This window comes from Carassius auratus, unplaced genomic scaffold, assembly GCF_003368295.1.
Source record: "Carassius auratus strain Wakin unplaced genomic scaffold, ASM336829v1 scaf_tig00042755, whole genome shotgun sequence".
Classification (NCBI taxonomy): domain Eukaryota; kingdom Metazoa; phylum Chordata; class Actinopteri; order Cypriniformes; family Cyprinidae; genus Carassius; species Carassius auratus.
In genome coordinates this window covers 105,001-117,500 of record NW_020526733.1, presented here as the reverse complement: position 1 = coordinate 117,500, position 12,500 = coordinate 105,001, and the positions used below count along the sequence as shown (strand labels likewise).

General features: G+C 32.0%; 2 protein-coding genes across 3 annotated transcripts in view; both read left to right on the top strand.

Moving 5' to 3' along the window:
• Positions 1–2,847, top strand: part of LOC113086130 (endothelin-converting enzyme-like 1) — a gene marked incomplete at its 5' end in the record, with an annotated part of 7,080 nt that extends 4,233 nt beyond the window's left edge. Inside the window, 4 exons of the mRNA XM_026255328.1 lie at positions 619–684; positions 1,337–1,432; positions 1,513–1,589; positions 2,703–2,847. Of these exons, the coding sequence (XP_026111113.1) occupies positions 619–684; positions 1,337–1,432; positions 1,513–1,589; positions 2,703–2,802 (339 nt within the window). The remainder of the gene's footprint in view (positions 1–618; positions 685–1,336; positions 1,433–1,512; positions 1,590–2,702) is intronic.
• A 2,250-nt stretch (positions 2,848–5,097) lies between these two features.
• Positions 5,098–12,500, top strand: part of LOC113086131 (centrosomal protein of 57 kDa-like) — an 8,323-nt gene continuing 920 nt past the window's right edge. Inside the window, exons 1-9 of one of the 2 annotated variants that reach the window (XM_026255329.1) lie at positions 5,098–5,302; positions 6,196–6,349; positions 7,535–7,666; positions 8,646–8,767; positions 8,837–9,031; positions 9,113–9,211; positions 10,524–10,592; positions 10,782–10,984; positions 11,922–12,066. In XM_026255329.1, coding sequence (XP_026111114.1) covers positions 5,264–5,302; positions 6,196–6,349; positions 7,535–7,666; positions 8,646–8,767; positions 8,837–9,031; positions 9,113–9,211; positions 10,524–10,592; positions 10,782–10,984; positions 11,922–12,066 — 1,158 coding nt within the window. In that variant the 5' untranslated portion in view covers positions 5,098–5,263. The remainder of the gene's footprint in view (positions 5,303–6,195; positions 6,350–7,534; positions 7,667–8,645; positions 8,768–8,836; positions 9,032–9,112; positions 9,212–10,523; positions 10,593–10,781; positions 10,985–11,921; positions 12,067–12,500) is intronic. The other variant, XM_026255330.1, reaches the window with a different exon arrangement.

Sequence of the window (12,500 nt, the reverse complement as noted above, 5' to 3'; positions counted from 1 at the left end):
ACACACACTCACACACACACACACACACACAAACACAACACACACTCTCACACACACACACACACACACACTCACTCAGACTCACACACACACACACACACACTCAGACTCTCTCTCTCACACACACACACACACACACACACAGACACTCAGACTCACACACACACACACACACACAGACACTCAGACTCACACACACACACACACACTCAGACTCACACACACACACACACTCAGACTCACACACACACACACACACACGCACACACACACACACACACTCAGACTCACACACAAACACATACTCAGACTCACACACACACACACTCAGACTCACACACACACACACTCAGACTCACACACACACACACACTCAGGCTCACACACACGCACACACACACACACTCCGACTCACACACACACACACACACACACAGACTCACACACTCTCTCTCTCTCTCTCCGACACACACACACACAAACACACACACAGACACAGACACAGACTTACACACACACACTCTCTCTCTCTCTCTCCGGCACACACACACACACACACACACACACTGATTGTACACACTTAAACCCATCTGTCTGTGTGTGTGTGGGTGTGTGCAGGTTAACGGGCGTCTGACGCTGGGTGAGAACATCGCTGATCTGGGCGGACTCAAGTTGTCTTTTTATGTGAGTTTCATCAGAATCACAATGTCGGTCTGTTCCAACACGAAATTTAACAAAACTTGAAAACATATATGAAAATTAAAGGTTCTATATTTAAACAATAATGAAATATTAAGCAATGTTTGCATAAACTCATTATTTCTATTATATATATTATTTCTATTGCACTTCATAAACACTGCAAATATTGATTTATTCCTCAGTATTTTTCCTTGTTTTCCTGTACAACCATCTAAATATTGTTAAATCAGATGCTAAATGACTTAGATATATGTCTTACTTCATGAAAAATTTATAACACTGAAAAAAACATTATTTTTATAAAATAGAAAATCAGCAGGGTATTGCTGAAGTGAAAGCATTTTAAAAAATGAAAACGTAAAAAATTTATAGAAGTTTACATATACTGTAAAAATATATATACCGTACAAAAAAAAAACTACTTTAGAAAATAAGCATTTTTACAAAAATCAAAGCCTTATGCATAATTATGTTATGCTCCAAATTTGAAGCTGATATCACAAAAATGTTAGATTTTTAGCGTTATACCAAAAATAGCCAGCAGGTGGCTCCCAAACTCCACTGATTTTTTCACATTGCATGACATCATTTATCATGTGATCATCTATGAATGTTGATTTGTGCCGGTCTGCAGGCGTATCAGAAGTGGGTTCGTGAACACGGGCCGGAGCGTCCTCTCCCCGGACTCAAATACACACACGAGCAGCTCTTCTTCATCGCGTTTGCTCAGGTACACCAAGATTAGCTCATTCAGCATTAGTTAATACTGCTTCAGTGATATCCAGCTGCTCTGAAATGTTTGCATCACAGAACTGGTGTATGAAGAGACGATCGCAGTCGATTTACCTGCAGCTGCTGACAGATAAACACGCTCCTGAACATTACAGGTATAACACACAGCTTAATTAATTCTCCTCATTAGAGGCGTTTACTAAGTCAAACATAAATATTACTGATTTGAGACTGATTCATTGGTAACTACTGTAGGTTGACTTTCTTTGTGTTGTTATTGTTTTGCATAATGCTTAACTGATTAAATCTGTACTTTGAAATAATTTGAAATATTGTAACATTTATAATGCTATTGACTAAAACTGACAAAATAATCAAAGCAGAAATAAATAAAATAAACAAATTAGTGTAATTAAGCCACGTTTATATCACTTCATGAATATATAGACTAATTCACTTATTTTAAAATGTTTTATCCTTGTATATTTGACACTGAAATTTGACCGGTGTTATTTTAGTATCACTGAGATTTTATAGTTTGTTTAATAAATTGTTTTAATTATATTTTTATTTGTGCATTTTTCATTTCTAAATTTAAAGTTCTAGATTTTTATGTTTTTGTCATTTCTATTATTATTATAATTATTATTATTGTTTTTATTATTAAAGAAATTATCATTATAATTCATTTTAGATATTTTTAATATAGTTTAATCATTTTTATTTCAGTTTTAGTATTTTGTTATTTTAATAAATAAAGATGTATTTATTTATCACTGATTTTTTCTTAATATTTTGAATATATATATATATATATATATATATATATTTTTTTTTTTAATTAATTTAAAGTTCTAGATTTTCTTCTGTTTTTGTCGTTATTATTATTAATTATTAATTATGCAATAAACATTATGATCAGAAATCATTAGAAGAATGGCATCTACGCTAATATTAGTCTGTTTCTCTCTTATTCCGAGATATTTCACACAGATCTTTCTTTAAAATGTTTATTTATATATATATATATATATATATATATATATATATATATATACAGTTGTTATTTTCACATTAAGTTTAATAAATGAAAACTTGACATTGACATTCAATTAAATTATGTTTTATTATGTATTTATTCATTTTATTTAATTTAAAATAAGAAATGCTTTTTGTTTGCTTTGTTTGTGAGTTTGTATTTAGTTTTGGTTTATAATAACTTTGAATATGTCTTTGATTCAGATGTTTATATGTGTATCTGTCTGCAGGGTGATCGGCAGCGTGTCTCAGTTCGAGGAGTTCGGCCGTGTGTTTCATTGTCCCAAAGGGTCGCCCATGCATCCGGTCAACAAATGTGCCGTCTGGTGACCTTTGACCCCTGAGCGTCTCCTCATCGCCCTCGTCTCCCTGATGAACCGCTGCTCCGACTTCGTTTGATGTTTACAGCATTTGAAGAGTGATCAGAAATCATTTGAAGAATGGCATCTACGCTAATATTAGTCTGTTTCTCTCTTATTCTGAGATAGTTCACATGGATCTTTCTTTGAAATGTTTATTTTTATACTCGGATGCAGAGAATCAGCTGTGACTGTGAGGATGAGCTGCATGTTGACGTTTTGATATGACGTGTTTCGTCAGACATGTTTCGTGTTTTTTAAGTAGAAAAGTTAGTTTTAAGTTTAAAGTTTTCAGAGGATCAACATCAAAATACAGTGATTTTACGTTGCCCCTGTGTGTCGATTCTGTGGAAACCTGTGTCTGCCTTTGAAAAAATATGTATAAAATGTAATTACAACTTTCTAATCTTACAGTTACGCCTTTTTTCTCCAAATTGCAATTTTATATCTTGCAATTCCAAGTCACATACTCACAGCTCAGATTTTTTTCTCAGAATTCACATTTTGTTCGCAATTTAGAATTTTTCTCGTAATTCATACGTTTTTCTCATAACGCAGACTTTCTCGCAAATCAGATTTTTTTATTTTGACTTTTTTCTTGCAATTCAGATTTTTTTCCCCAATAATTCTGAAATTGTCTCATAATTCAGACTTTTTCGCAAATCTGATTTTTTTTCTTTTAAAATTTTTCTTGCAATTCAGATTTTTTTTCGCAATTCTGAAATTTTCCTCGGAATTCAGACGTTTTTCTCATAATTCAAACTTTTTCGCAAATCAGATTTTTTTTCTTTTGACTTTTTTCTTGCAATTCTGTTTTTTTTTTTTTCAAGACAGAATAAAAAAAGGTGATATGTATGTCTCACAATTCTGAGAACTAAGCGAGAAAAAAGTCTAAATTGTGAGATATAAACTCCGAATTGCTAGGAAAAAAGTCACCTTTTTGATTTCGTTATTCCATGGTGGAAATAAGCTTCCGTATGATTCTGTGCTGAGCTTTTCTCAAGGTGTATTTTTAACTCTCACTCATGTATCTCGTCCCAATCAGAAACCGACAGACTTTGTCTTATTCAGCACCTCAGATGCATCATGTTTCACCTTTATTTAATATTTTCCCCCACTCAGGACAGAGACCCCATGGCATTCTGGGAGAATAAGCAGGATAATTTGAGACAGATGATGACTTATTTTGAGATAAAAATAAGAGCTATGTTCCTGATGTGTTATGTCCTGTGATCTTCAGAACTGACTTTTTAGTGATGCGATTAACCCAACATTTCTGTCAGATTCAAACAAACATTTATGCAACTGCAGCCTCTTCAGTGTGTAGAAATGATCATGGGTTGTTATTATTATTATTATTAAAAAACTTTAATTTTGTATAAAGTTTTTGCCCATGAAAGAGTAACTTTGTACAGATTAATTATATGAAAGTTTAAAAAAAAGTACAGGTTAAATAAAGCATGTTTGCTGTTAAAACAGGACTTTCCTCAGTGTTCAATGAAGAGCTGGAAAATGCTGAATTCTTCATAATCCATGTTTGGAATAAAACAAAGTCATATGCAAAAACTGAGATCTTGCTGTTAATTATTTAGAGAGAAAAAAAGGCTTGTACTGTCAAACGATTATCAACGATTAATCGCATACAAAATAAAAGTTTTTGCTTACATAAAATATGTGTATGTACACTATGTAGTTATGATTTATATAAAATACACACTCATGCATGCATATATTTAAAAAAAGTTTGCTTATATATACATTTTTTACATTTATATGTAGTATAAATTATATATGGATTTAAATATATACATGTAAATATTTTTAATGTATATAATATGTTTGTTGGCGTATTTAGGCCTGTATATGCATAATAAATATACAAAGTACACACACAGTAAACAAAACTTTTATTTTGAATGCGATTAATCGTGATTTATCGTCTAACAGTATTTTAAAAGCAAACATTGGGACTTTTAACTTTTTTGCGTCAGTCGCGGAGCAACACTCAAGCCATAGCAACACTTGCTCAGTTCATTTCCGTTTGATTTTACATTATATAGCCTAATAATTTGTTTTTTTTATTATTATTATTACTTATGCAAAATAGATCATATGAACAGTTCTTAAGCATGTGTTTTGTTTTTTGTTTTTATTTGAAGAAATAAAATCTTTAACTTTACACGATTATATCTCTGTTGTTAGCTCCATAACATAAATATTGTGCATAACTTTAAAATTCGCGATTCGAGACTTTTATTTAGAGATCTCCAGACCGGATGTTGTCGTCGCAGGCTTCACCGCCGCTGCTTTGCGCGCTTGTATTTTATTTCCTGTTTTGCAGCAAGCAACAAATTCTCAACAAACAGAACTAAAGGTCATAAAAAGTGAGTTTACTTTACTTAAATATGATCTAAAATTAAACCGGCATTTGAATGGACGCGAACTCAAAACCCTCCGCGCGACGAGAGAAGGTAAAAACATCTTCAACATTCACAAACAGATCAAACGGAGTTAAATGTTTAATTAAACAGCTGCAATGTGTTCATATAAAATCTAGGTTTGAAGAGATGTGCATTAAAATCAAACTGTAATAATATTATCTTAAAATATTGGCTGTTTTTGATCAATTCTGCTGTTTTAATTCGGATTTTAGAATTTAAAACTCATTTCAAAACCCAACAGAGCTTAAAACAAAACAAACAATTCTTTGTGTTTAGTTCAGTACACAGTTAGAAAATAGAATATCGTTCAGCAAATTAAGGGAATGTGAGATAAATAACAAAAATAAACAAATTAACATAGAAAAATATTAAATAAAAATAAGACTTTTGAGTAGTTACGTTAATTTTCAAAAGCTAAATGCTTCTAAACATAATTTTTATATATTTCTTTATTATTATTATTTTTCTTTGTTATAATAAGAATAAATATTTATTTTGTGTCCCATAAAAGTTCAGGAAATAAAGTAAAATATATAACCTATATAATATATAATTTAAAATATATAAGTATTACTTTTTTTTTGTAATTTGTATTTTAAAGTTGGTCCAAATGAGAAAGAAAAAGGCCAATAAAAAAATACATGCATGTGTAAAAAAATAAATAAAACAAATTCGGACTGACTTTAAAAGTATGGTTTTTGTTTTTTGAAAAAATATTTTTGCAATAGCAGTAAAATAAGCCAATAATCTTGAAAAATAACAAAATATCTCATATATAATAAACTATGTATACAATCGGAGTTCACAAGAATGGCAAACTATTTACTTCTAAGTCTGTTTTTCATCATTAGCTCTCATACTTTTTTTCAAGTAAGTGTGTGTGTGTGTGTGTGTGTGTGTGTGTGTGTGTGTGTGTGTCACAGGAGGGTGTGACAGCGCCCCTCAGAGGTCGACTGATGTCTGACAGCGCGTCTCTTCCGTCTTACACCGAGTATCCCTCGGGACGTCCCTTCATAAACACACACCTGCCCTTCACTAACAGAGTCACCAAAGCCTTTCCTGAGAGCAGCGGAGCAGGTACACACACACACACACACACACACACACCTGTGACACCTGAGATCCTGCACACAGGTACAGAGAGTGATTGACAGCTGTATGTGTCTCTCGTGAATAATTCAGTGACGTTTGAGCGAGTTACTTTAAACTTTAAACATGCCAGAAGAAGTCTGTGTTCGAAGTCAAAACATTGTCATACGCTACACTTTATTTTATTTAATTATAAAATGGAGTGTGACGTGACACTGATCCTTAAAATTAAATCAAATAGTTAAATTGTACCTGTTAAAACAGCAAAGATGTGTTGACTTCTTGATTTCTGAAGATCATGTGACTCTGAAGACTGAAGGAATGATGCTGAAAATACTGATTGGATCAAATGTATAAATAATAATTTAAAGTATATTAATATAGAACATGGTTATTTTGAACTGTAATAATGTTTTAATGTTTTTTTCCATGTATATTTGATCAAATAAATGCATCCTTGATAAGCAGAAGAGACGTCAAGTAATAATAATAATATATATATATATATTTAATTTTCCTAAGCTGTAAGTTATAACCATCAGAATAATAAAAAATAAAAAACTTGAAATATTTCAGTTTGTGTGCAATAAATCTAGAATATAAGAAAGTTTATTTTTTATGAAATTACAAAAAACAAAGACCTTTTCCATGATATTCATATTTTTTTTAGATGCACCTGTATATATGTGTCTGTATGTAAACTTATATTATTTAAGCCAGGCATTTTTTCATTTTAATTTAAATTACCTTGATGTACTAAAATAACAGCAACCAAAATTAATTAAACTTCATTTAAAATTATTATGGAAACTAAAAAAAAAAAAAAATAGTTTATGATAGTATCTAAATGTACTAAAATAACTAAAACAAAAATTTGTTTAGAAACTCATAAAAGTAAAAAAAAATAATAATAATAACTTATTGGAAAATGCAAAGCTAATGTTATATATCTGTAATAGTATCTCAGGCACCGGAAAACAACAGACTTCTGGAAGCGCCACCTGCTGGAGACTTTACAGTTTAGATTCTTGGTTTTCTTGCATTTACATCCTGTCTTTGCTTCTCTAAGACGTCTGTATGTAAACGAGCTTCACATTATGAAACGAGTTGCTGGATGCTGCTTGTGTTTCGGTCAGTTTGATTTGAGAGGAGGTGATCTGTGTGTTTGTGCAGCCATTCTCTCAGCGCTGAAGAACCTGCAGGAGAAGATTCGTCTTCTGGAGCTGGAGCGATGTGATGCTCAGAAGAAGCTCCAGACCGTCTCCAGAGAGTCCACACACTCGGACCACACACACACAAACCACGGTGAGACTGATCTCGCTCCTCTACACCAGCGCTACTCACCTACCATCATAGTATTTATTCATCCTTCAATACTTCATAAGATTATTTTGAATACTTGTTTATTTTTTTAAGTTTTTAATTTTAATTTGAAGTTGAATATATTTTTTTAATATGATAATTACATATATCCTAGTAGTATATCTAGTTTTAGTTTTTAATTTCAGCACTTTTTTTTTTTAGTTAGTTGCCAAATCAACATTTACATTTTTTGTTTAAGTTTGATAGCTTTAAACATTCTCATGTAATATTTAATTTACATGAGAATGTTTTTTTCATTTTTTCATCAATTTACATTTTTCGTTTTAATTTTAGTGTAAGTTTTAGAAATTAATTAATTTAATTAATTAAAATAAATATTTAGTAATTTATTAGTTAAAATATAATAACTAATTGCATAAAGCTTTAAAGTATTTTTATAAGAATTTTAGTAATGCAGTAATTCAGCTTAGCTATTAATTTGTAAATTAATTAATTTATATTTTTTATGCCTTCGGTATTTTAATAAATGTTTTTAAAAGTGTTAAAAATAAAATTAATATTTAGTGATTTATTAGTTTAAATATAATAACTAATTGCATAAAGCTTTAAAGTATTTTTCTAAAATATTTGTAATGCAGTAATTCAGCTTAGCTAATTTGTAAATAAATTAATTTATATTATATATTTTATACTTTTATTTTTAGTAAATTTTGTTAGTTTTTTGCATATGTATTTTTTTTTTTAATTTTTGCACCTTTTTTTGTTTCAGTTACTTTTTAAGTTTGTTTTTTATGTAATGATTTTTTTGTTTTTTATCTAATGTTAGTTTTACTTTAATTGCTGAAGATTACTTATAAAAGTTTTAGCTTCAGTTAATAATAGCAGCATGAGTTGCCACAGGGCTTTATCCCCCGCCTCACATTAACAGCAAATGTACAACAGGATGTTGTTTTGTCTGTAGATCTGCTCTCTCAGCTGTCTGCGGCCGAGGCTCAGTGCTCACGCTTGGAGAGACATTTGGAGCACATGAGGAAGACCGTGAGAAACACCGAATCAGACAGAAGCGCTGTGCTGCGTCGACAGGTGCGTCTCACACACGCTGAAACAGGTGTGTGTGTGTGCGTGTGTTAATATCCCGTGTGTGTTGTGCAGGTGTCTCTGGAGCGTCTGGGATCAGCGGATCGGACTGATGTTCAGCTGAAGCTGCAGAAGCTGGATCTGCTGGAGCAGGAGTATCACCGGCTGACGGAGACTCAGAGCTCCACTGAGAGGAAGATCAGACAGCTGGAGAGGAAACTACAGGAAGAGGAGCATCAGAGGAAACTGGTGCAGGAGAAAGCAGCTCAGGTTCGTCTGTCCACCTGTCTGTCTGTCTGTCTGTCTGTCTGTCTGTATGATGTTAACTGTGTTGATCTGTTCTGTGCTCAGTTGCAGACGGGTCTAGAAGCCAATCGTCTGCTCATCCAGTCTGTCTCTCCACGTCCACATAAATCCAGCAGAATCAAACCGAAGAAACTCTCAACAAAGGTAAACGAGTGCAGACAAATCGGATTCCTAAAACACGTTTATTTACTACAACTACTTAGAGGTGGGCGATACAACCAGAATCACCATGATAGAAGTCATTTTAAACCACAGTAAGAACCAACATCACCACACAGTACTTCTGCCCGAAATCAGATTCTAGTTTAATTTAAAGTCGTAGCCTTTATTTCTCAACAGTGTTGCTTAAATGAGTGTTAATAACTTTTAGATATTCAAAAATTCAAATCAGACTCTTTGACAGCTGGCTAAATTTGACAAGGCAGCCTTTAAATCTCTTAATGGAACAAAACCAACCAATACTTAAACTTATTATAGAACAGAACAAACAGATTTTAAATCTCGTAACAGAAAAAAACAGACTGATATTTAAATCTCGCAACAGAACAAAACCGACCGATATTTAAAGTTTGTAACAGAACAAAACAGACTAATATTTAAATCTTGTAAATGAACAAAACAGACATATTTAAATCTTGTAACCGAAAATAACCAACAAATATTTAAATCTCGTAACAGAACATAACGACTGATATTTAAATGTTGTAACAGAACATAACCGACCGATATTTAAATCTTGTAACAGAACAAAACACACTAATATTTAAATCTTGTAAATGAACAAAACAGACTTATATTTAAATCTTGTAACAGAAAATAACCGACCAATATTTAAATCTCGTAACAGAACATAACCGACTGATATTTAAATCTTGCAACAGAACAAAACTGACCGATATTTAAATCTTGTAACAGAACAAAACCGACCGATATTTGAATCTCGTAACAGGACAAAACAGACCGATATTTAAATCTTGTAACAGAACAATACAGACTGATATTTAAATCTCGTAACAGAAACGACTGATACTTAAACCTCATAACACAAGAGAACCAACCGATATTTAAATCTTGTAACAAAACAGAACTGACCCGACGATACTTAAATCTCAAAATAGAACGGAACCAGGATGATATTAAAGTATTATAATAGAACAAAATCAAACAATATTTAAATCCACTAATTAAAAAAATAACAAACATTTAAATATTGTAATAAAACAAAATTGACTGATATTAAGGAGATCATAACCTGCCAATATGTATATTTCTTAATAGAATAAAAAGCATATATCAGCTCTAAAACTTGCTTTTAGTAAAGCGCTTAACATTAAAGATATAATAATATGAATTTCTGTAAAGCTGCTTTGAATGTGCATTGTGATAATTGTTGTACACAAATAAATGAATGTCTGCTTTAATTACTGAGATGAGACGCTCGTGTGTGTTTCTGCAGAAACATCCGTCGCAGCCGCAGCCGCATTACAGACTCAGTCTGGGAGATGTGCCGTTTGTGACCGGGACGGTAAAGACACAAACACACCAACATTTGATTTTATACTCACCTTTGTCATGGGTTTTTTGGCTCAAAAACAGTTGCAAATGAGTTTTTATAATCATTTCTGATGCTTAAACTGTCTCTAAGTGACAAACCAGAGCGTGTTTATGAATATGGAGCAGTACTGTGGACGTTAATGTGTCTGTGTGTCTTCAGTCGACAGGCTCGAGTCACTCCGTACGAGCAAACGTCCAGCACGTCCTTCATCTCATGACGCAGCATCATCCTCAGCTGTGTAACGAGCGGGTGCTAGGACACGCCCCCTCTGCCAATCACAGCACTAGCTCCTCCTCTTCCTGTGGGGAGGAGCTGTCAGAGCTGCTGCTGACGCTGCAGGACGAGTTTGGACAGATGAGCTTGTGAGGCTTGTTCTTGTCATTTTATTAGTGACCTGAAACTCATTTTTTAGGTTAACTTGAAACACTGTTATTTTAAAATCAATGACATACTATTTTAATTTTTTTTATAATATATTTTTTTATATATTTATTTTCTGCTTTCATGTTAATTTTAGTTAAATTTTTAGTACTTTTGTTGTGTGTTATTGTCTTTTTTTATGTTTATATAATATATTTTTTATTATTATTTCAGTTTTAATTATTTTAGTATATCAAGTTAAATGCAACTTAAAATTACAAATAGTTTCATGGAAAGTCACAGAATTATTTTTTTTATGTTTTATTTTATTTTATTTCAGTTGATATTTATTTTGTTTAAAAAATATTTATTTTATTATGTTTTAGTTTTAATGAACTATAATAACCCTGATTTAAATTACTAAAATTACTAAATCTAATAATAATACAACTAAACTAAAACTGAAATAAAAAATAACAAATAATTAAATTTAATAAAATAAAAAATAAAAAAACAGCAAAAATGGAAAAACTGACTATTTCGTAAAAATAAAAACTAATTGAAATTATTAATAAATTCTATAATAATGCTACTTTAATTATTATAAAATAAAGGTTAAAGGAAGATTTCACAAAAAAATCTATAATTATTATAACTATTATTATTTTATGTAAATGAACAAAAGAACTCAAATTGTTCACCCACTTCATATTTTAATGATATTAAATAATTGTAGACTGAATTTCATAGAGAGCACATGATTTGGTTTATAAATGGCGACGTGTTTTTAACGCTTGGAAAGAGTGAATCCTTTTGTGAAGCACTTGGTTCAGAAAGCTCAGTTTCACACACACTCACAGTTTCTGGATCAGTTTCAGGTGAGCTGTCCCTTTAGTGGAGTAAGAGATGTGTGTGTGTGTGTGTGTGTGTGTGTGTCAGCGAGCAGCAGGGATTGGCCAGACAGATCCAGTCGTGTGGTTCGGATCGCTTGCGGCAGGATTTGGAGCGAGAGATGGAGTCGCTGGTGAAGAGGATGGAGAATAAAGGAGAACAGATCGCTAAAGTCAGACGACATCAAGCTCGGGTAACAGCGGCCAACAATACAACTCGAGATGCATGGATGCTGGAAAGATAGCTGATGTTAAATGCACTGATTTCTTTTATGATGTTTAAAAAAAAATGTTTAATATTATTGCAATCTAAATCATCTGTTTTCTGTGTGAATCTGTGTTAAAGTGTAATTTATTTCTGTGATGCTCCGCTGTATTTTCAGCATCATTCCTCCAGTCTTCAGTGTCACATGATCTTCAGAAATCAGAATAATATGATGATTTACTGCTCAAGAAACATTTCTGATTATTATCAGTGTTGAACACAGTTGTGCTGCTCAATATTTCTGTGGAAACTGTGATGCATTTGATTTTTCAAGATTCACAGATGAAATAGAAATAGAAATCTGCTGTTACATTATATATGTCTTTAATGGCACTTTTGGTCAATTTAATGCATCCTTTATGA